This window comes from Amphiprion ocellaris, chromosome 6 (genome assembly GCF_022539595.1).
Source record: "Amphiprion ocellaris isolate individual 3 ecotype Okinawa chromosome 6, ASM2253959v1, whole genome shotgun sequence".
NCBI classification, from domain to species: domain Eukaryota; kingdom Metazoa; phylum Chordata; class Actinopteri; family Pomacentridae; genus Amphiprion; species Amphiprion ocellaris.
In genome coordinates this window covers 38,635,608-38,658,595 of record NC_072771.1, presented here as the reverse complement: position 1 = coordinate 38,658,595, position 22,988 = coordinate 38,635,608, and the positions used below count along the sequence as shown (strand labels likewise).

General features: G+C 38.8%; 1 protein-coding gene across 3 annotated transcripts in view; it reads right to left on the bottom strand.

The window, feature by feature from the left end:
- The window catches only part of adamts3 (ADAM metallopeptidase with thrombospondin type 1 motif, 3), a 264,743-nt gene extending 243,705 nt beyond the window's left edge, over window positions 1-21,038 (bottom strand). Inside the window, exons 1-3 of one of the 3 annotated variants that reach the window (XM_055011322.1) lie at window positions 20,721-21,038; window positions 20,423-20,444; window positions 6,060-6,490 (exon numbers count right to left, since the gene is read on the bottom strand). In XM_055011322.1, coding sequence (XP_054867297.1) covers window positions 6,060-6,490; window positions 20,423-20,444; window positions 20,721-20,780 — 513 coding nt within the window. In that variant the 5' untranslated portion in view covers window positions 20,781-21,038. The remainder of the gene's footprint in view (window positions 1-6,059; window positions 6,491-20,422; window positions 20,445-20,720) is intronic. The other 2 variants (XM_055011323.1, XM_055011324.1) reach the window with 2 other exon arrangements.
- Between the last annotated feature and the right edge of the window lie 1,950 nt (window positions 21,039-22,988).

Genomic DNA, 22,988 nt, shown 5'->3' with positions numbered 1-22,988 from the left:
TGAGACCATAAATTTATTAGGAAAATGTCTACTGAGGTAATAAATCAAGTTAGAAGTTGGTTCATTTTCTCATTGACTTCTATACAACCAGAGGAGTCACCCCCTGCTGGCTGTTAGAAGGAATGCAGGTTTAAGTAGATGTTACAAAAACAACCATTAAAGAGCAACTATAAATATATGTTTTGACTTTCTGAGAGAGACACAAACTCAGCAGTGCATCTCCAGAGTTGACGGTTTAAAGCGACAGAAAGCTTAAAACCTGATTACTGATAACTGAAGATGTGGATTTTCTCCTGGCAGCTCTGAAGCTCTGCACAAATACAATCAAACTGTTTTATCTTCTTGAGACGCCAAACAAACAGCTGCATTAAAGGTTATGTGAGGAGAATTTAAGTTTCAGTTTGACTTTCGGCTGGAAATGATTTCTGATTTCGCGCTGCACTCGGCTCAGTGGGAGTTTATTCTTTATTACAATGCCCTTGATGAAAAAGACAGACAGAATGAAAGATGTTCGAATCACTTACTAAACAAATTAATATTTCTCAGAAGAAAATGAGCTCAACGGCCGATTAAAATTTACAGATTACATGAGTCATGAGATAACTTTCAGTTTTCTTTGCCTCTCCTAAGTTTACTCCCCCTTATAGGCGAATCATTTTAAGTAGAAAATGTGATTTAAGTGCTTCACGTCACAGCTGCCTGTCAGACGTCAGCAGTTAAATGCCACAGAAGTATTTATTTAAAACTCATTTCTCTGCAGAACAACCAGAACTCAGTGGACCCTTCACAATGGCCACAGTCACTTTCACATCTCTGAAGAAAAAAAGTGTTTTTAGTAGTTTTTGGAGAACAATGGAGCTGTGAGGTACAAAGGAATTACTTACAGAGTAAATGTTAATGAAATCAATTCGCTGTTGGTTTTGGTCTTTTCATGGGATAATAAAAATACAGAAAAAGTTTTCTTTTAACGTTCCAATGAAATGCTCATTACTGAAGGTATTTCTCACAACTGTGGTAGTTATCAGCAGATAATTTGGTGTTTAAATGAAGTTTTTAAAGTTTTATTAAGTGAAAAGTAAAAACTTTATCTGGTCCAGAGATTATTCTGTGATTTCTGTCATTTAAAGATAGATTAGATAGAGATTTTTTGGGCTGTTGGTTGGACAAAATAAGCAACGTTAAGATACGACCACTCTATTTGATGGGCATTATACAGAGTACAATTATATTTTATAGAATAAATGATTAACCATCTGAACTCCAAGCAGTTTCTGGGCACTTTTATTCTGCGGTCACATTTTTACTCACTGTGGACTCATTTTTCACTGCAATATAAAGTCCTGCACCTCTGTGGAAACAGAACAACCCTGACTTAAAGTAGAAATAACTCAGAAATGTCCTTTCTGCAGTATAATACAGTTATGTGACCATAAATCTGAAAAAAAACACAAAAAGTTTAATTTCTTTGGTCATATATTTTCCAAAAACTGAAAAAAACACTGCCTGCACTTCAACCAAATGGTACCTACATGTTTGACTGTCGTTTGTAGCCGAGTCACTCCAGGTGTCTCAGCTGCACCAGGGTCATTTTGCAGTTACTGCACAGGCAGTTATTTTGGTGGAATGTTTAAACAAGACACGTCGAATAAAGTAATTTTGACAAAATATGACATTTTCAAGAAAAGATTTGGCTCATCTTTCTGACAGAACTGCACCTCATACACGACTCATTAAAGAAAGATTCAATCAAAAAGGTGAAAATCCAACAGTCCTCTCTGTTTCTGGCTCTGATAAACAGTTTAATATGGCAGGTTTTTGAATAATAATCCTTATGAACTCACCAGGAGGTTCAGGGATTCAAAGTCTTAATGGAGTAATTCGCTTCCTAGAATAAAAAATAATTAAAATAACTTAACTGAAATTTTTGGTTATTCCTTCTCATGCTTGAGGCTAAAGATGACTGTTCAAAGCCAGAAAGACTTGCGTGTCATTTATGTCAGCTTTATCATGACTGATTTGTTTATTTTTCATTCCAGAGCAGTTTTCATTCCTCTAATCTCACAAGATACTACTTATTGTGGGGTGTGAAATGTGTTAGATTTATTTTAGATTGTGGCAGCAGAAAAGTGACATTTTATTATTTCAAGGATTAAACTTTCAGAACTAAAGGTGATATAAATTCCACATTTGACTGCCTACGGTGGAAAGTTTTTATAATGAACTTTAAAAGCTGCTTCCATTGTGATCTAATACCAAGGTGTTATGTATTGATTGACGTCCACTTCTGCAATATAAAAGCTATTATTTCAAGATTGTATATATTTTTAAAAGCCAGGAGGGTTTAAAGGTGCATTAAAGGTGATTTCAACCCTTCAATTAGGAATTCATGTCATTCATGTGACGTTGCACAATGATTAACTGGAGTTTCATGTGAAAAACAAAACTGAACATGTCAGTTTTCTTCCTGTGAATCAGCCAGTTCAGATCTCCCCGGGCTCTCCGCCTGTTTCTCACGAACTTCTCCTCCCACCACCGTAAATGTACGTCACTCTGACACGCTTGTTTCATTTGAGTTTATTCCTTCTTATGCTGTCAAAGCCTTGCACTCCCACGCTTCCCTCTACATGTGTCGGCTTGTTCCGAGTCGTACTGTGCAGAGAATAAAGTGAAACCCCCGCCGAGGGCCTTTTGGTCATCCACCGAGAATCATACATCTGAGAAATTGCAGATCACCAGGCGGCTCATTGATGTTTCACTCCAGCTGAGGTCCTGCAGGCTCACTGTCATCACACCCATGTGTCACCCTTTTAAGTGATCCTGGAGGGGCTGATTTTACAAACCTCTCGCTCACTTCACTTCTGATATGCAGCCTGTGGAATCACAAACTCAAATAGTCTGCTTCAGCTGAGACGTTAAAGTGAACGACACTCTGAGGTGGAATCACTCAGATGAAGACCACTGAAGCTGGAGTTACATTGTCTTTGAATCTATCTGTAGCTGCACTCAGTCAAACTGGTGCTCTGAGCTACGTTCAGCATGTCAGCACACTAAAATCACCTCATTACTGCAACACTAAACAATGCACAGTGCAGTTTAATTAAGAATGTCATTAGTTTGCAGGTCTTTGGTCAAAAATAATTATACTGTGCAAATGTTTTGCCAGAAAAATTAGACTGTGGTTGAAATTCATCCTGCAGAGACTGTGCAAATGCAGCCCTACCTCACCAAAATTACATGCAAATTAATTGCATTTTCAGTTTGTTTGGAAAGAAACCTATTTTCCCCCCAACAGATAAGACTGTGACGCTGCAGGAAAACACTTCTAGTTGGAAAAAGCCACAAAGTTCAAGTGAGGATTGTGAAGGCATAAATTCACAAGACTTTCACCCAAGAAACTGGGGGTTTGCATCTCATATGGGGCGATAATTCTTACATTTACATGTTGTTTTCTCGTGCTGTTTGCTGAGTTTCAGGCACCAAAACATGGTCAGGCTTTGGGAAGTAATAAACTTTGGTTTCACTACATTTTTGGTTAAGTTTAGGCACGAAAAGTCCTCAATTTTCTGGTTTACCAGGGAAACGAGTTCCTGAAAGTTAAACTAAATCTCGGAGAAGATAAATTTCCCTCAAAATGTGACAGAGAATGCAATTTAGTTGTGTAATTTTTAGGAGACAGGGCTTGAATATGTCCATCAAATTTCACTCAAATCACAAATCATCAACCTGCCTTTGAGGACAAACAACAGCAGAAGAGGTGACCAAAGTCAGCAGGACTCGTCGTCTGGGAGCCATGAACGTTTGTAGAGAACTTGCAGAAAATTCATCCAGTAAATGTGAAGATAATTCAGAGGAAACTAAAAATTGGGCCAGGGCTTGAGCAGTGTATAAGCAAAAGATTCAACAGCAGTAGTCCATCCAGTAACTGTTGAGGCTGACAGACTTTTGTTATTGCCACTCCTGGAGCTTCACCACTCGCTGGGCTAATAACACATTAATAAGCCACACTGCTGCATCATGACCTTCATTCTTTTATTAAAGTTTATTCGAGTCTGAAACTTTTGATAAACGGGGAGCAAGAACCAACGGCAGGGTTTCAATCAGTGCTCTAATAAAAGCTGCAATCCAAACCGAGCCATCAGATTCGTCGGCACATTCTTGGTAAATTAAATCAACCTTAATGATTGAGGCGTAATATGACCCTTTTACTTTTTGTTAACAGCTTTGTTTTATGACTTTGCTTTCAAAAAAACAAACGCAATGAACAGAGATGCGGTGCAGGAGCATCACACCTGTTTCTCCTCAGGGAATAAATTACATTGAAGCCATGTTTGTGTGCAGCTCTGCAGATTGTACTTGTTAGTGGTGGAGTTGGTTCAGTCACCTCTAAGGCACTGCTTGAATAATAAAAAGATAAAATGATGTCAAACTTATCCTTCAAATTCCCTTTCAGGGAATGAATGGCTGCAGCGCATCTTTGGTGTTGATTTCAGGAAGCGGGTGATACGTCCGATCAATATTTACGTGTCTATTTGTCCACCACCAGTACAAACACAAAAAGAAATCAGAATGCTTATTATGCTGAAAACGCTGTACAACACTACATACCACTACTTTTTTCTCCTTTTTTTTTTTTACTCCCAAAATATGAATTGTGCGCTCATACTACCACTAAATCTATTGTGGAAATGCCAGTAGATCCATTTTTACAAACATTTGTAAAGAACACGTACATTATGGAAGTCTTGAGTTTCTAATGACTCCTATCAATGCAAATGTTCTAAGATGGAATTATTGAAACACGCTTTGTTGTCATAAAAACAATAATCCATTTGGGTTATTTCATGAAAAAAATATTCATACAGCAATGCAAATGTTTGGTTCAACTTCCCTTGGCCATTTTCACCTCAAGTGTCAAGAGGACAGTTAAACATACAATCAGAAGCTTGCAGATTTGCTACCAAAAGTGCCAAGTTGAAGTGAAAATGGCTGAAGGATGTTTAACCAAACATTAGCATTGCTGTTTGTATATTTTTGACACAGCAGATTTTGTCATATTTCCAGATGATCTATAATAAAGCTATGAAAGAACCAAAAATGTATGATTGTTTTTCTTTGGGACAAAGACAGATGGGTTTAAATGATTCCAATGAGTTCTTGGAGAAATTCAAGGCTGTTATGACATATATGGTCCTTACAAGTGTTCATGACTGTATATTCTCAACTTTATGTCTTCTTCAACATGATTTGAGACATCTGTGTAGTTTCTCATTCATCCAGGTCATGGTTATCCAAAGTTGTTTAAATCAATCCAACTGGACTTTAAGAAGGTTCCTTGAAGACGTTTCACCTCTCATCCATCGTGGTTGATTTTGCCTCAGCTTATGACCACATCTCACAGAGGTTATAAGCTGAGGCAACATCAACCACCACCAGAACTGAAGAAGCCTCTTGGATAAGAGGTGAAACGTCTTCAAGGAACCTTCTTAAAGTCCAGCTGGATTGATTTAAACAACTTTGGATGATTTTGAGACATTTTCACTATATATTGATGCAAAAAAGACACAAGTTGGTGCAATAAAAATCCCCCAGAATGCAGGAGGTTTGAGGACTGATCCTTCCCTAAAGGCAGAGATGCTTCACTGGCCTACTTTTAGAGATCTTGGCCCAGGTCATTCCCCAATTACCGCTGAAGTGTTTTATGAGGGGTGATAGGGGGGATAGGACTGCAGACTTTTGTGCAGCACAAAAGGAACCCGTGTTTTATGCTGGGGAGAGGTTGGTAGGAGAATCCGCGAGGTTTGTGGCTGCAATAGACGACCACTCACCCGTGATAAACTCCTGTACAAAAACCTATTCCCTCGGCTCGCCTGAAGAATATCTCCAAGAACAATGTGCTGTAAAAATCCCCGGTGCTGATGTAAAGAAAGGCTAAACTCGGGAGTTACGGACATCTAAAATCCCCCTGGTGTCACTTGATAAGGTCATGGCACTTTTGGAGAGAAAAGACGGAGGTTCAGGGGGTGTGGGAGCGAGCAGCTTTATGGCGGACGAAGACTTACCAAACCGTCGCAGTTGTTAATGGCAACCGAGGCCCCGGGGACGTCCGTGATGTCACCAGTAAAGGTGCAGTCCGTCTTGAGCAGCTCACGGCGCAGTATCCTCTCTGTTGCGTTGTGGCCGGGTTCGGCCTGGTCCACGGTGGAAACGTTGGCGGTACTGAAGTTTCCAAATGCTTGGATCTCGTCGTGCCACTCCACCATTGCTCCGGGCGCCACCAGCCGGTTGTTCGGGCGCAGGCGGAGGTGGAACTCCTTCCCGAAGGCGCTGATGTTGAAGAAAAGTCTCTGTTCGGAGTCGCCGGAGGAAAACGCCTCCCTCTTGACGCGCTGCTTGTGGGTGGCCGACAGCAGGTGAGACAGGTAGTGTCCGTGGGAGTCGGTGCTGAAGGGCGTCACCAAACCGTACTCCTTCAGCCGACTCCTCAGTTGTTCTGTAGGCAAATGCAAAGAAAAGACAGATTTAAAGGCAGCAGAAGGTACAAAATCAGCCAGACGCTTTATAAAGCCAATACAAAATATCAGTTTATCAGCTACAACACTATGACCACTGACAGGTGAAGTGAATAACATCGATCATCTTGTTATAATGCCATGTTCTGCTGGGAAACCTCGAGTCCTGACATCCATGTGGATGTTTGACTTCTACCACCCACCTAAACACTGCAGGTGAAGCAACCCCCCCAACCCCCAATGCAAGAGCAGTCCTTGATACCAGTTGCCACCCAGCAGGACAATGCATCTCGACACACCGCAAAAACTGACCGAGAACACGACAAGGCAAGGCAAGTTTATTTGCATACAACCCTTCCTGTCCAAGACCATTCAAAATGCTTTACATAAAACATTAATAGCATTACAGTGAGATGCAGAAAGTTAAACGATACCGGGCAGAATTCACGCATAGACGCATGAGAAAAAAATGTTTTTAACCTGGGTTTAAAAGTGTCTACATTGCATATAAAACTGAAACTCCAAATCATTCGTCTTTAAATGCTTCATAAGCAACAACGCAACATCAAATTTTATTTACTATAACATGTATGGGTACGCAGAAGTGTGCATGTGTGTGGGTGTGTGCATACTTGATTGTGTAACATACAACAAACTGCTTCAAATTATCTGCCCCAGGTGGGAATTCTAAAGTTTTTTTAACTGAATTGAATTAAAAATTATTATCACCAATTAATCAGTTCACTTTTTTCTCAGTAATTGTTTTAACTCGAAAGGCGTCGAAAAGTTTAATCATTTTTGCTCCTTGTAGACACCATAGCACTGACATGTCACCAAATTTAAAGCTGATATGTTCACACTTATTAGACAACAGTTGCATCCAGTAATTACAGAACAACATCACCATCCATTTAGCGTTGTGCATGTTCCACTCAACAAATATCCATTTTAGCTCCCTTTTTGCTCCATTTTAGGTCTCTACCACCTCCAGGGACAGATATTTGACTCTTTAGCGGCTAAATGCTCCCCTGTTTGAACCAGCAAGCTTCCAAATGGATTAGTTTCTTTTCTTGTGGACTATTTCCATGAGATCTTGAGCCATCTTTTGAAGCTCACCTGCCCTACACTAAGTTTTCTTGATTTGAGTTTTTTACCACAGTCTGCCTGCTGTGTCTGGACTTGGTTTCTTCTCTAATGTACATAGCAGCACAAATTATATATGTAGTAAATAAATACTGTCCCTTTAACTCATCCCTTTGGAATCGAGCTGTGTGGATTGTTTTCACTATCATCAATCACTCTTCATGTGTCTTTCGGTCAATAAAATGTCAGAAAATAGTGAAAAATGTCCAGCGTTTCCCAAAATCCAAGAGGACGTCCTTAGCGGGCATCTCTTGTTTTGTCCACAACCCAAACATGTTGGTCAGAGGATAAAGGAAACCAGAAAATATTCATATTTAAGAAACTGCAATCAGATAATTTTTACTTTTTCCTCCCCTAAAAAAAAAAATCACTCTAATCAACTATTCAATTATTCGTTGCAGTTCTAGTGCGGATTAGTTTGATTCACACATTTACAGATTGGGAACTGAGCACACTCCATCTTTAAGGGCGGTTTAATTTCTCTTTTAATGCTAATATGCCAATACACAGGCCTTAATTAAACAAATGGGGATAATAAGAGATGTGCAATGCAAATTAGCACATTGCTTATTTCATCAAGACGAATGGTCACGTCTTTTCTCAGTCATCTGGTCCTGTTAGATTTATTAACAGCTCTTGAAGCACAAGAAAAAGCTCATGTTCCTTCCTTTGCTGCCGGCTGTTTCCTCCTTCAGCACATAAATTAACCCCATCAAAACCCCTATGAACATCCTATGCAGGCTGGTCATCAACATCATGTTAACATGGCGGTTCGTTTGGCCTCAGCTCCTCGTTCATTGGATAATTTGCGGTCAACCTAATTGTCTAAGGAAATCTGTGGGCCGTGAGTTTCAGGAAAATTCCACCCAGGCTCCGGTTTGCTTTTCCAACACCAGCGCGACGGCAGCTACATTAGAAGACTTCTGGGGTGGAAAAAAAAAGCACAGTGAATTCTGAAACCTAGTAATTATCTTGTAAGTTTTGAGGAGACGACACTCAAACAGGTGTCAATGGTGAAACTGAAATTACACGTCCAAGGAAATGACATGCTGCACAAATCACAGCACGATGCAAGAAACACATACATCTGACAGGCTTTTGAAGGAAAATGTGCTGCTGATGATTTAATGGATAAATGAAATGTTGGACTTCCAGGGATGTGAGCAGCTTGATCGCGCCGGCTTTGATAGATTAACACAAACCAAAAGCAAACTGCCGGCACGTGTCTGTGTCGCATTTTTGTTTGATGAAACTTCAGACCAGGCCGTGCAGATGAAATGGCATTAGACAAATCTGAATAGCAAAGAAAGAGTCTGACATTCATAAGAATTTTACCTTGAGGGACCTGAAAGACTTAAGTTTACAGCATTGAGGAGGAGATACGCTGTCGGTGGTAAATGTATGATTTGTTGAAATGAGATGCAAATATAGAAGCACAGATAGGAGAAAAAGAATGAAGGAGAAGAAAAAGATGATGTTTTAATCAGTCTTGTCAGCTGTGTACACAATACTGCTGAGCTGGACACCTCAGAAAGGTCACATTTAACTGAAAAACTTCTCTAAAAAGTGGCAGAACTTGACACAATATGGAGAAAAATGGAGTACAAACTGATGCATTCTGTCAAAGTGAGACGGCTGCAAAAATTTAGGCGGAAGATTTTCAATTTCAAGACTTTGACTGGTTGAGAAAATAGAAGTAACAGCATCTGAAACCAGCAACACTAAAGAAACATTAAATAGATATTAGGCCAACAGTCACAGAGTTCTCTGGTACAAAACAGATCTTGGGTTATATCAGGTTAAGGTCCTGCAGATTTATACCTGATTCTGTGAAACTTTGAGCGTCATTAATCACTTCAGTATTATGAGAGTTTGCTAATTTTAGAACATCTCCTGTATGCATTGTGCAGCTGCAGCCAAACGTCCATGGTGATGATGTTTTTGACTGGAGATCAATCGATATGGGAGTTTCAGGGCCAATTTATTATATTGATACTGAAGAGAGACCGATAACTGATATTTTTAGCTCATATACATTAAATTTTATATTTTAGCAGCATATGATAGCAGAGAACCTGTCATTGATAACGAGGTTTGTCCATTAATAAGGGTGATTATAAGTGAATATGTAAAACAGAAACAGGAGTGATTAAATTAGGATGCTCTCAACTGAGATTGATCAGTTTGTCAGCTGCTGTTTTTCTCTATTTTCTTAATATTTCACTGTTGTATCATTTCTACTGCCCACTAAGGTTTATATCTTAAAGCTTTATTAGTTATTGCTTTCCAGACTCTCTTTTTGTTCATTTTTATCTATTGTTTTATTGTTTTATAGCGTTTTCCAGACTTAGCTGCTATCCATTAGCGTAGCCTTAGCCAGCATGAGAGGAGCTAATTTCTTGGTTTGTGTTTCTTTCGTTGCATTCGTTGCTTTATTCTTTATTTCTGAGACCACAGAGTGACAACAGACAGAGGGAAGACCTGAAGTAGAGCAATAATTTACAGAAAATCAGAAAAATGTCTAATATCGGCCATGATAATGGGTCTGTCCCTATTGTTGACTTTAACATGGTGCTACATCTTCAAGATACATGTACTCTACCAAAAGTTTGGGTTCAATTAAGGTAAGATAAGCTTTATTCATCCCGGAAGTAATTATTTTGCCAAAGTACAACAAACAATAAACAAACGTTAGTGGAATAAACACAATTACACAGTGGTTAGTAGTAAAATAGAGATAAAGTACAAAATGCAAGTTTCTAAAAGTGTTGTGTGTGAAGTGTCCAGAAAAAAGAAGAATTCAAATAAATAAGAAAAATAAAACAAAATAACTAATACTAATAACAAAAAGATTAACAGAAAATGAACAAGAAATGTCCTTATTTTTGAAAGAAAAGCAGTTTTTTTCAATGAAGATACCGTTAAATGAATGATAAATCCAGTGTAGACATTGTTAATGTGGTAAATGACTATTGTAGCTGGAAACAGCTGATTTTTAATGGAATATCTCCATAGAGGTACAGAGGAACATTTCCAGCAACCATCACTCCTGTGTTCTAATGCTACATTGTGTTAGCTAATGGTGTTGAAAGGCTCATTGATGATTAGAAAACCCTTGTACAGTTATGTTAGCACATGGAGAAAAGTGTGAGTTTTACTGGAAAACATGGAATTGTCTGGGTGACCCCAGACTTTTGAACAGTGGTGTAAATAAACCATAAACTCATGAACTTAGATTTGAATTTAGGCGTTCCTGAAGAATCTGGTATGATTTTCTGTCCCAGATCTGCATTTTTCTGCTCTTCTTCTCTTCTGTCTTTGGTATTTTTAGCTATGTTTGACCTCCTGTCCTCCCCCGAAGGATGGATTTTGCAGAACAAGTCTGCAGACAAAGATTAAAAGTGAAAGTGGCATCGAGTCCAGCCCCTCACTCTGCTTCCTGCTACTGTGGAGAGTAGAATTGAACAAACTGGCCTCTCCATGATGGATTTGTCCATTTGTACGATTTGCTGAATGTTGGTATAAGATGGCAGCTTTCCAGCGACACACTTCGAGGGTCTGACATCAAATCCTGGAGTTTTATTGCAGAGTTGTGGGTTTTTTCTTAAAATTGCTTCAACAGTTTCTGTTATCAAAGCAACACAAATAGCTGTTTGTGGAGACTAAAAAACAATCCAAGGAATGGAAAGCGCATCAGCAGCAGTTCTTTAGGAGGATTTAAAGATGACAGCTGAGATTCTGGAAAAAGATGACTCATATTTAGTTGAACAGAACAGAAAAGTGTTGTATTGATCAATCTGAGACACTTTATTTTCCATTTAGTGCATCAGTTTTGGAAGGTATTTTTGACCTCCCGTCCTCCCCTGAAGGACAGATTTAGCAGAAGTCTGCAGACAAAGATTGAAAGTAAAAGTGGCATCAAGTTCAGCTTGAGATAGCCCCTGAATCTGACCAAAAAGGAATAGAATCACTCACTCTAACTTTAATAAATAAATGAATAGATAGATAGATGTCAAAATTTTCAAGAAAAACCTTAAGATGTCTGTGTTTTCATTGGCTTTTGGCTGCTGTTAATGGTATTATATATGTTGTATTTAAGAAATCAATCTTCCAAGTAGCTTTTCCTTTTTGTCTATTATAGCATTTTGTATTATTTTATTTTGTTTTACTGGATGAATTTAATAAATCTATTGGATAAGTTTTAGCAAATTTTTTTGGTTGACATGTCGAGCACTTTGGTTGCATGCTATTAATAATTCTAGTAAAATATATTTATTTTGATTTGATGGATAAACTGCTCCTAAAAGTTAATGTATTTGTTGGCAAGTGGCACGACAACTGCTTTTTCCTTTGCTGAGCGACAAATTAAAGGAAAAATTGCAATTTTTAAATGCCCCAAGGCTGGAATCAAACATATGAATGAGTCTAACTGTAATGTAAATTATATTTTATGGCCTTTCCGGTCAACACACCTCCACCAACTGAGCACCTATGGGACATTCTGGTACAACAAATTCTATCCATCACCGTCGTCTTAACACCAAATGAGGGAATACAGTCTTTATCCACCACCAGAGTTCAGAAACTTGTAAAAAAAATGGACACTTGCACATGTAGAGACCTGATACTGAGCACTGATGGGCTGTTTCATCACCTAAAATTCTAAGTTTGTAACCCTGAACACACAAAAACTTCAACTTCACAGCTACCTGAATGATGAGGATGTACCAGAGAACCAGTCTTTGTTCCAGAATACACATCACATCATGGTCAAAAACACCTTAAACGAACTACTTCCTACACTTTCTGGTTGTTTCATGTTGAGACTGGAGGTCTGGTGGTCCACTTTTCACAGCTTTTATTTTTTAGTTTATGCTCTGTTTTGTTCGTTTTGATGGGAGGTTCTCTGGTTCTTACGGTTGGCCCAAACTCACTCCATCTTTTTGTTCTTTCTGGCCTCCACACTCACATCATTTCAGCTTGAATTTGGTCTAATTTGACAGTAAAACCATTGTGTTTAATCAGTTGGATCTCAGGTGTTGGATCCTCCATGTTCATCTCTGATCACTGGGTTGAGCTGAATGGTTTTGTTTTGTTTTTTGACTTTGTGCTGCTGTCTCAAAGTGTCGTCCAACTATACCTAAAAGTGTTTACAGCCGTTCCAAATGGCCTGGCTGAAAAGCAGAGGAAGAGAGCTGCCATAACAAAGAGGGATGAAATGCAATGAAGTGCACAAAGAGGGGATAACGCACACTTCTGGACCATGTCTCCTCAAAAACGTTCACAATGTTGCACTCAAGCTACACAAACAGAATGAAGGAAGATGAAACCTGCATCATTCACACTGACCACAATCACTGCATGAAGGAGGCCTGATTGCCAGAAAGCTGGATATTAGCTGCTACCTGACCATTTGACAACCACTTCAGCTGAAGCACACCGACACACCAAGCTGCTCTCAAAGATCTATGACGGACGATGCATCATCTCCAGCCAGGTGACGGCTGTCCTTGTATAAAATGGAGATGATTGCTGAATGGTTTTCAAAGGCAGTTCGATGAAACCATCAGTGCTGGGTTTGAATCACCCGTTTTCTCTGTGTTATTTCTGGAAAAACAACAAAAAATTGCAACTTCACCAACAAATTTAGCTGGTTCTGGTTTGCTTTGCACACAACAGGCCTCAACATTGATTTAATGTGAAAAACAGGATAAAGGAGAAACGTCAGCCGTCAGTATTTAGAACACAACATCTGAAAGAAATCAATGGGCCAACAACCACTACAACTCATCTGTCTTTTCCTTTATCTTAATAAACCAATCTATTTCATCCACTCCTGCACACTGTTTAACTTCCAAACATGCATTTCTTAGGGACGTTTTGGTGCACCCAACTGAAACTGATGCTGAAAATGCACAAAATGTTGCACAAAAATCACCAGAAATAAAGAAAATAAGCTGATCGGGGACACCCAGACTCCTGCTTAATGTTTCCCCTTAATTTCAAACTAAATCTATGCCCACTGGCTTCACACGAGTAATTTAGTTTATTTATCTCAACCCTCTCTTGCTTTCCTCAGATGAACACCAAACTTTTTAACCCTCGTGTTAGGGCTGGGCGATACACAAACAACATGGCGGCGAGCGGTTCAGATCTAAAGGTGTGTGTCCACTAGATGCTATTTTCCTGCACGGCAACGCACCACATCCGAAAATCACACGGACGGCGGGTGGTCACTAGCGGACCACAACATGGTCACATGACAGCGCTGACCAACAGCAGGCCGCTACGTGGTCACATGACCGAGCTTTCAGCTGGACAGTCCTGCAGACAAGTCGGATAAACACAGCGGCTCGGCCGCAAACTTTCCCTTTTATTTCAAAAACACGTCAGCGAAAAGTATTTCTGAAAGCATCTGAGGCAGAAATAATCTGTGCAGCAGCTGAATCTGTCCTTGTTTTAGGTCACTGACGCCTAGTTTAGAAGTTGGAGGACAGTTTCACGATGCGTGGAATCTCCGCATGCAGCATCCAGTTTGCATAAAGTAGAACAGTGGTTCCCAACCTGGAGTCCGCTTTGTCTGCTCTGAGGCTGTGATGTTATAAAAAAATAGATTTTTACATTCTGGATAAAATCAGAGTAACAGACTCACTGTGTCATCACAAGTCTACTTATAAAACATTTTAAAAACACATTTATTTGGTCTTTCTTCAGGTTGGCTCTAGTTCATCCCCATTCATTAGTTTGTGTTAGAAAATTACTGACGGAAACGGTGTCTGAAAAACGCAAAACGGGTGAAGATTCATCAGTATCTAAAAACTCCGGCTATACTTCGAGAGTTACCTTAAATTTGGTTTTATTAAAGGACAAAACAGAATTATGTTATTTGTAGTGAAATGCTCGTAAATGACAGCATGAATCCAGCGAATTACGGCGGCGTCAGGAAACAAAACACAGTTTGGTAAAGTCGGAAAGATATTCACAAATTCGGACTTCCGGCATCAATAACTCATTAAATATACGTTGTCTAAACATAAACAATGCCTCTTTTCCATCGTTGTAAGGTAGACAATATGCTACGAGCCCAGTTTAATCAAAAGTAGCTACAGAAATAACATTGGTGTCTATGAGCAGCCAGCTGTGTGACGAGTGAACAGGAACCGTCTGCAAAATGCAAAACTGCTGCAAACAGCGAAGAGAGACAATTATTCAACAAATTTACTGCAGCCAGCAACTGACTCCTGCTGGTCATACTACAACTCTTGGTTTAATATTAAATATTTTTTCTCATAATTGTAAGGATTGTTTTGGTTTAAAAAAAAATTGATAACTCTTATGCATTGTAGTGTCAACAAATTTACTGCAGCCATAAACTCTCTCCTCCTCGTCATAGTACAACTCTTGAACTCTTGGTTTGATATAAAATATTTTTTTTTGTAATTTTAGGGAATTTTCTATTAGTAATACAATTCAATAACTTCCCTCTTATGTTTTGTAGTGTACTTATGTGGTGGTGGTGGTGGGTGGGGTGCTGGGGTGCAGCTTATAGGAGGGGCTCCAAGCCACACAGGTTGGGAACCACTGAAGTAGAAGTCAGTCTACTTTATGCAAATGAGCTGCAGCCCTCTCCAGGTAAACACACCGGATCACAGCGGGAAATGCACTGCAACCGGACCAGCATGCCACATGCAGCGCATTTCCAGCTGCGATCCGGTGTGTTTACCTGGAGAGGGCTGCAGCTTATTTGCATAGAGTAGACTGGACTCCAGGATGCTGAGAATAGGTAGGGGGTAAAAAGAAAAATCGGATAAATCGTGAATCGGGATTTTTTGTGAAAAAAATCGGAAATTTTTTTTTAGGCCATATCGCCCAGCCCTAACTCCTGTCATCCTGCAGGTCAAAACTGACCCGTTTTAAAGTTTGAAAATGTGGGGGGAAAAAAAAAATCAACCAAAATCCAGTGAATTTCACTGGATTTTGGTTGATTTTTTTGTGAATGTTCTTAAAGAAAATATCGGAAGTTTTAGTGATATATATGGAATCACTTTAGATATTTTAAGGATTTTTTGGGAAGATTTTTACTTTACTATTTTTTGAAAATATTTACAAGAATTTTCTTGCCAAATTTGGGGGATTTTTTTTTTTAAATAAAACTTTTATTTTTTATTTTATTTTATTGGAATTTTCTTCCTGAAGGTTTTGCAAATTTTCAGAATTTTTTTGCAGAATTTTTGGATTTTTTTCAGACAAGGAAACCATATTTTTTGGCGCCGGTAAATGAAGACAACAGGGGGGTTAAACAGCACAATTTCGTCCTTATTTGCTCATCTCAACCTGACAAATGCAGCCTGACCATAAAGAAATACGTTGAGATGAGATGTGGTTATTAGTAGAATTAAAGTCTTACGTGAAGCTTCTTGATCCACTCTGTTTATAAGTTAAAAGATGTTCCCAGAGAGTGACAAGGACTGAACACATTGGTGCTTTCAGACCTGCTGTTTGAAATCTGCAGGATAAATCAGAGAATTTATCATGAAATTTAAACAGCTGTGAATGTGTTATGAGAGCAGCTACATAGGGTGACAGAAATTAAGAAATGATAGATTAGATTATTTCAGAAACCTGATCTGATATCAATATTTTGCAGCTTATTTTTGCCAATTTCTAATGCAGATATGTTTTTTCCACCGAACTGCAGAGAACATTGTGATTCTCCTACATTGAATCAACATATTATTGTGTCTCCTCTTACCATGAGGCCCACTTGGCAGATGTAGACGTAAACCAAGAAGATTTACAAACGTGCAAAAGATGAAAACTACTTCAACTTACATGTAATTTTATGTAATATGTAACATTTTCAAATAAAACTGCAAACTTTTAGCATGGCAGCAGTTTAGGTTGATGCAATATTCCATTCTAATGTCTTCATTGGCCGATACTGATGATGATGCCGACACCGTGCTTCCATCAGTTAAAAATGAAGTTGCCAAAGCAGGTAGTCTATGTCTTAAATGGTCAAGAGATTAGGTGATATGAGGTCAAGATAAACTGCCAACCAAAAGACACCAATAAAAATCAACTTAAACCTGCAACATGGAACTTTTGTCTCCCCCTTGTGGCACTGAGAGTAATTACACAAACATTTATGTCTCATCATTGATCACTCTCTTGTCTAGACTGTAATCCTTTCTGTGAACACCAAATTTCTCTTAATATGGAGACTTTTCTGGGTTTTTTCACCAAATTCCTGGTTGGTCCTCTTTCACTCTGACAAATCAGTCATCGTTGGTTGACACAAAACACATTTGTTTTGCATGGAAATTTCCCCACAGAAAGCTTTTTTAAAACTCTTGTATCCAGTGAAATCCAGACAGATTTGGGTTTAAGGCCCTGTACTCCAACATTAATCATAATCTCATTTAGATTAAGCTTACTTGAGCAGATAATTCACTTTATAGCCTTTATGATCCTAAAGTGATGATGATGCTGACACCGTGCATCCATCAATTAAACTTGCAGCTGCTAAAGCAGGTAGTGAATGACTAAACTCTGAGGTGGACAAGCTACTATTAGGAGATATGAAGTTAAAACAGACTGTAATGCAAAAAGACACCAATAAATATAATCTTAAACCTCCAGTGTGGAACTTTTGTCTCCCCCTTGTGGCAGTGAGAGTAACTACAAACATGTCTCATTGATCGCTCTCTTGTCTAGACTGTAATCCTTCATCTGAACACCAACTGTCTCATAATCTGGAGCTAATCTGGAGACTTTTTGAAGTTTTTCCACCAAACTCCTGGTTGCTACAGTTGTTCCTCTTTAACTTTGGCAAATCAGTCATTGCTGGCTGACACAAAACACAACGCTAATGGTGCACCAGAATGGGAATGTGACCACAGAAAACTTATTAAAAACTCCTGTATCCAGTCAAATCCAGAGAGATTTGCTTTTCAAGTCCCACGCTCCAACTTTAGTCACAAATTCATCCAAACAGAACCAAACAAACATTTTTCCCCACTATGTAGAAAGGCTGACTCTCTGTACAGGTCGAGAACACTCGAGTACAGTAAATAGAATATTCATACACCTGCTTTGTTTGGTCCATTTACATCAAACTCAAGTTCATTTTAGATTTTGTTTGAACTGTTCTGAACACAAGAAGGAAATAATCCGAGTTCGGTCACAATGAAATCTGAAGGGTTCATATATGGTGATCAAACCTTTAAGAGAGCTAACAAGAACTTGAACTTATGGAGTTTAAGCTAAATCACTTCAGAAGCACTCTGCACTCTATTCTGGACAACATCAACAGTTGCTATCTGGCAGCCAGAGAAAGACTCCCAGTTTGACCTGTGCTATCCATCAACTGAGCTGCCTTCATGATATTTGGGCAAAAGGACCTCTTGTGATGAAAATTCTTCTTGAGTTTACTTCCTTCCTCTCTGCAGACAAATCCAATCTGGAGAGAGGAAGGACTAAAAGCCTCTCTTGGCTTTTAGTGATACATGAGGCTTCACATGATTTTAGTTTTTTTCTGCATCAGAAGAAACCAAACCAACAGAAAAAGCTCAACACATTCACCCATTCATCTGCCGATTCGAATCAGAAGAAATCAAATCAAAGCAAAGCAATTGTGTCTGTAAAAGTGGTTTTATGCATGAGGTTCACTAACTTTAAACTATATTGGAAGTCAACTAATTAGTTTTAGGGTTTTTTTTAAAACAAAATGTCTAATATCTCTGATTTAGGCTTTTCTAAATGTGAATATTTCTGGTTTATTTCCTCCTCTGTGACAATAAACTGAATATCTTCAGGTTGTGGGTAAAAGAAGACATTTGAGAATAACGTCTTGGACTTTAGTTGATATTTTTTACCATTTCCTGAGACTTTATCGACCAAACAACTGATTAATTCAGAAAATAATGGACTGTGAAAACAAACTAGTTTTACCCCATGTCAACTATTTTCTTAATTGAGTACTTGACTTGAATGGATTGTAGAGGAATAAAAGACTCTAAATTCTCTGATTCCAGCTTCTTAAATGTGAATATTTTCTGGTTTCTTTCCTCCTCCATGACAGTAAACTGAATATCTTTGGGTTGAGGATGAAACAAGACGTTTCAAGATGTGATCTTTAGGAAACACTAGTTGACATTTTTTACCATTTTCGGACCTTTTACTTTAGTTTTACTTCTGTTCAGTTATGTTGTTCTTCATTTAGGTGGTTTGGATGGATTTTTAAGGAAGAAAAGAACATTAATACTTTGATTCCAGTTTCGTAAATGTGAATCTTTTCTAGTTTCTTTCCTCCTCCATGACAGTGAACTTAATATCTTCAGGTTGTGGACAAATCAAGACATTTGAAGTTGTGATTTTCTGACCTTTTCCACACCAGACAACTGATTGATTAATCAATCGGCAGAGAAAATAAGATTGTATTAACTGACATCAACTATTTTAATCAGCAGTTAGGTGGTTTCAGTGACTTTTAAGAGTGAAAATCCTCCAAATACTTGGATTAATGCTTCCTAAATGTGAATATTTTCTCGTTTATTTCCTCCTCCACGACAGAAAACTTAATATCTTTGGGTTGTGGATGAAAGAAGATATTTGAAGATGTGATCTTGAGCTTTGGGAAACACTGGTTGACATTTTTTCCCAGTTTCTGACATTTTATTGATCAAACAACAACCCAAATAATCACAAAAACGATAGATTGATCACCTGTGGAAGTATTTGTCTGTTTTGCGTAGCGTCAACTATTTTGTTAATCAAGTACTTGGTTTGAGTGACTTTTAGGGAAGGAAAAAGCCTCAATTTTCTGTTTCAAGCTTCCTAAGTGTGAAAACTTTCTGGTTTCTTTCCTCCTCCATGACATTAAACTGAATATCTTTGGGTTGTGGATGAAACAAGACATTTGAAGACGTGATGGGCTTTAGGAAGCACTAGTTGACATTTTTCACCATTTTCAACTGATTGATTAATCAAATCGACAGAGAAAATAAGTTTGTTTTAGCTGACGTCAACTATTTTATTCTGCAGTTAGGTGGTTTCAGTGACTTTTAAGAGTGAAAATCCTCCAAATACTCTGACTAATGCTTCCTAAATGTGAATATTTTCTGGTTTCTTTCCTCCTCTGTGACATTAAACTGAATGTCTTTGGGTTGTGGACGAAACAAGACATTTGAAGACGTGATCTTTAGGAAACACGAGTTGACATTTTTCTGACCTTTTCCAGACCAAACAACTCATCAATTACGGACCGATCAATCAACAATGAGACTAATTGTCACCTCAGAAAACACAGAGGTGAAAAACGAAGCAAAACCACACGGAATGAGCGAAGCGGTTGCTTTACAAGGCCGATAATGGCCACGTAGGGCCAACAGTGGCAGACTAAACCACAAAGCCCTCCACCTCAGCCAGCTGTCACGCTGCTGCTGAAGGCCCTGGAGGTGTTCAGAAGATAACGGCCAGTGGAAAAGGATCCTACGTGGACCCCGCTGCAGCTCACATGTTCCGTAACCTCAGAATGAGGAACAGATGTGTGGGATTTAGAAGTGGAATTTTCTTTTCCTGTATAACAAAGCCCTTGAAGCGGTCTGCTCGTGTAATATCAGTGTGTGTTGGAGGTGCAGGGTGGCAGCACACCGACTCCCCTCCCACTTTGATCTCACAAGTTGTCCTCAGTAGCTGCAGCAGAAACTCTTCTCACAACTTAGATCTAATTAAGGGAGCGAGATGAAGACAAATGCAGCACGACTTACCCTCTGTACCTACTTCACCAGCCTGTGAGGGGGACAGAGAAAGAAGGAAATAACATGAGATGTGCAGCAGGAAAAGCTCACTGCAGAGCTGCTAGTAAAAATTTTACAGAAATGCCTCTATTTTACATGTCTTATGTAACCGGCTACACTCATGCGTGTGCAGTGTCAACATGGATTTCACAGAAGGAGCAGTGTGCGTGTTTTTATGCAGCCGAAGCGTAAAAAAAAACAAACAAACAAACTTTGGAGACCTGTTGCTTTTTCTCGCTGCGTTGGAGGAAAACGATTTGTTTCTTACCTTGTCAGCTGAAGTCAGTGCAAATCCTACAAGGAGTAAAGCTAGTGACAGGACAGCCATCACGAGTCTGTGGAAACTTTATCCCAGCGTGGAGAGAAAGAAAGACAAAAAAAAGTTCTCTACGTGAGCCGGCTCATTCAAAACTTATCAGGACGGAGTGTTGAGCCTCAGTGTGGAAGAAAATTAAACGTTTGACTGAAAGAGTAGTGAGGCGAGTTGCGACACTTTGTCAGGGAGTCGGTGTTTGTGGCTGAAGGACACCTCTGGCTCCGGAGCTGCGGACTGAAGCAGCTCCTCAGACCTGATCTGAGCTCTGCTGCTAATAAAGCGGGGACCAGCCCTGCCTGACGTCACTCCGGCCTGTCCTCGAGCCCGGGCGCGTGGAGGGACCGAGGAGGAGGAAGAGGAGGAAGAGGAGGAAGAGGAGGAAGAGGAGGAAGAGGAGGAAGAGGAGGAAGAGGAGGAAGAGGAGGAAGAGGAGGAAGAGGAGGAAGAGGAAACCTCCAGCAACACCTCCATTTTGGGCACAATTTTGACATTTTTGGACATCTTCCACTACTTTTGGACATTTTTCTAGTCATTTGGATATATTTTTGTCATTTTTTACATGTTTCTAACATTTTGGACATGTTTATAGTACTTTTGGACATGTTTATAGTCATTTTGGACACAATTTTGTGATTTTGGACATGTTTCTAGTCATTTTGGATATAATTTTATCATTTTGGACATGTTTCTAGTCATTTTGGATATAATTTATCATTTTGGACATGTTTCTAGTCATTTGGATATATTTTTGTCATTTTTGACATGTTTCTAACATTTTGGACATGTTTATAGTACTTTTGGACATGTTTATAGTCATTGTGGACACAATTTTGTCATTTTGGACATGTTTCTAGTCATTTTGTCCTAAATATTTATTTATTTATTTTTATTTATGAGGCTCAGAAATGCTGCTAAATTTCAACCATCTTCTCTGTACTCTGAGGGCCTGAAACTCTGAAAATATTCATAGTATGAAGATTAAATTCTGCACGGTTTTTCTAAACATACTAGAGTTATTGTGTGCAAAAAGAATCAGCTGATCCAGAGGGTGTCAGATATTTTATGCCCTAATAAAAAATTGTATTGATAGTGCTGCAGTAATCTCATGTCCTGACGTCCCTAAACTCACCACGTGTCGGATGGATGTGTTTGTTTATTGGTTTTGAATGATTTTGTTTGCCTTGAGCAGTAAACTTGAAAAGAATTTAGACTTTTATCACTTCTTAAAGGGAAATATTGCAGTTTGTGCTACAGTTAGTTTACAGACCCAAAACGTTCTGAAAATTTGGCAACGGTATTTAAAATCCCTCTCTGATCATTGATCAAAGCCCAAAAACTCACCACTGTGTGATCAGAACCACATATTTTTATTATTTACATAGTTAGGGGGTCAAGGTGTCCTGACAAAGCAGTGACATGTAAGATATTAAGACTGGACTCCAGGTATCTGCAGAGCTCAAGGTTGTTCAGTTTGGCCTTCTGGAGCTGCTACTGGCTGAATTTAGGTATTTACCTAATGCAGAAATTTAAACATTTCTCTCTGATTGTTGGTTTAACTCCTAAAAACTAATTTCTTTATGTCAAAGTTACATTTTTAGAAGTGTTTTTCCACTAAAGTAGCAAAATATTACAAAAATGAGACACAAAACGACAAGAAAGTTACAAAGCAACAAAAAATGGATGACGAAAACGAGACAAAAAAATTACACGACAGAAAAAACACAAAAAAAACACAAGCGAGGCAAAAAGGAAACACAAAATGACAAAAACATGAGACAACAAAAATCTGACAAAAAAATGACAGGTAACAACAAAAAACAAGACAAAATATTACAAAAATGAGATACAAAATGACAAAAACGAGACACAAACAAAAGCGAGAAAGGAAAGGACAAAAAATGAGACAAACGATACAAAACAAAACAAAAAAGAGACAAAAAATTAGACAAAAAAATAGCAAAGTGACAAAAAAATGGACAAATGACACAAACAAGACAAAAAATTACTATCACAGGCCGAATTAGACCCTCTGGAGGCCCGGTTTTGGCACGCGTGCCACAAGTTTGACACCTTCTCTAGAATGAACAAATCCATCCCCTCTCGCTGCAGCTGGAGCACACCAGTTCACCTCCTCAAACCTCCAGTTTCTGATGCTATCATGGAGCTTTAGAACCTCTTCTAATAGATTTTTTAGCACAAAGAGGAACAAAGATGTTGGTA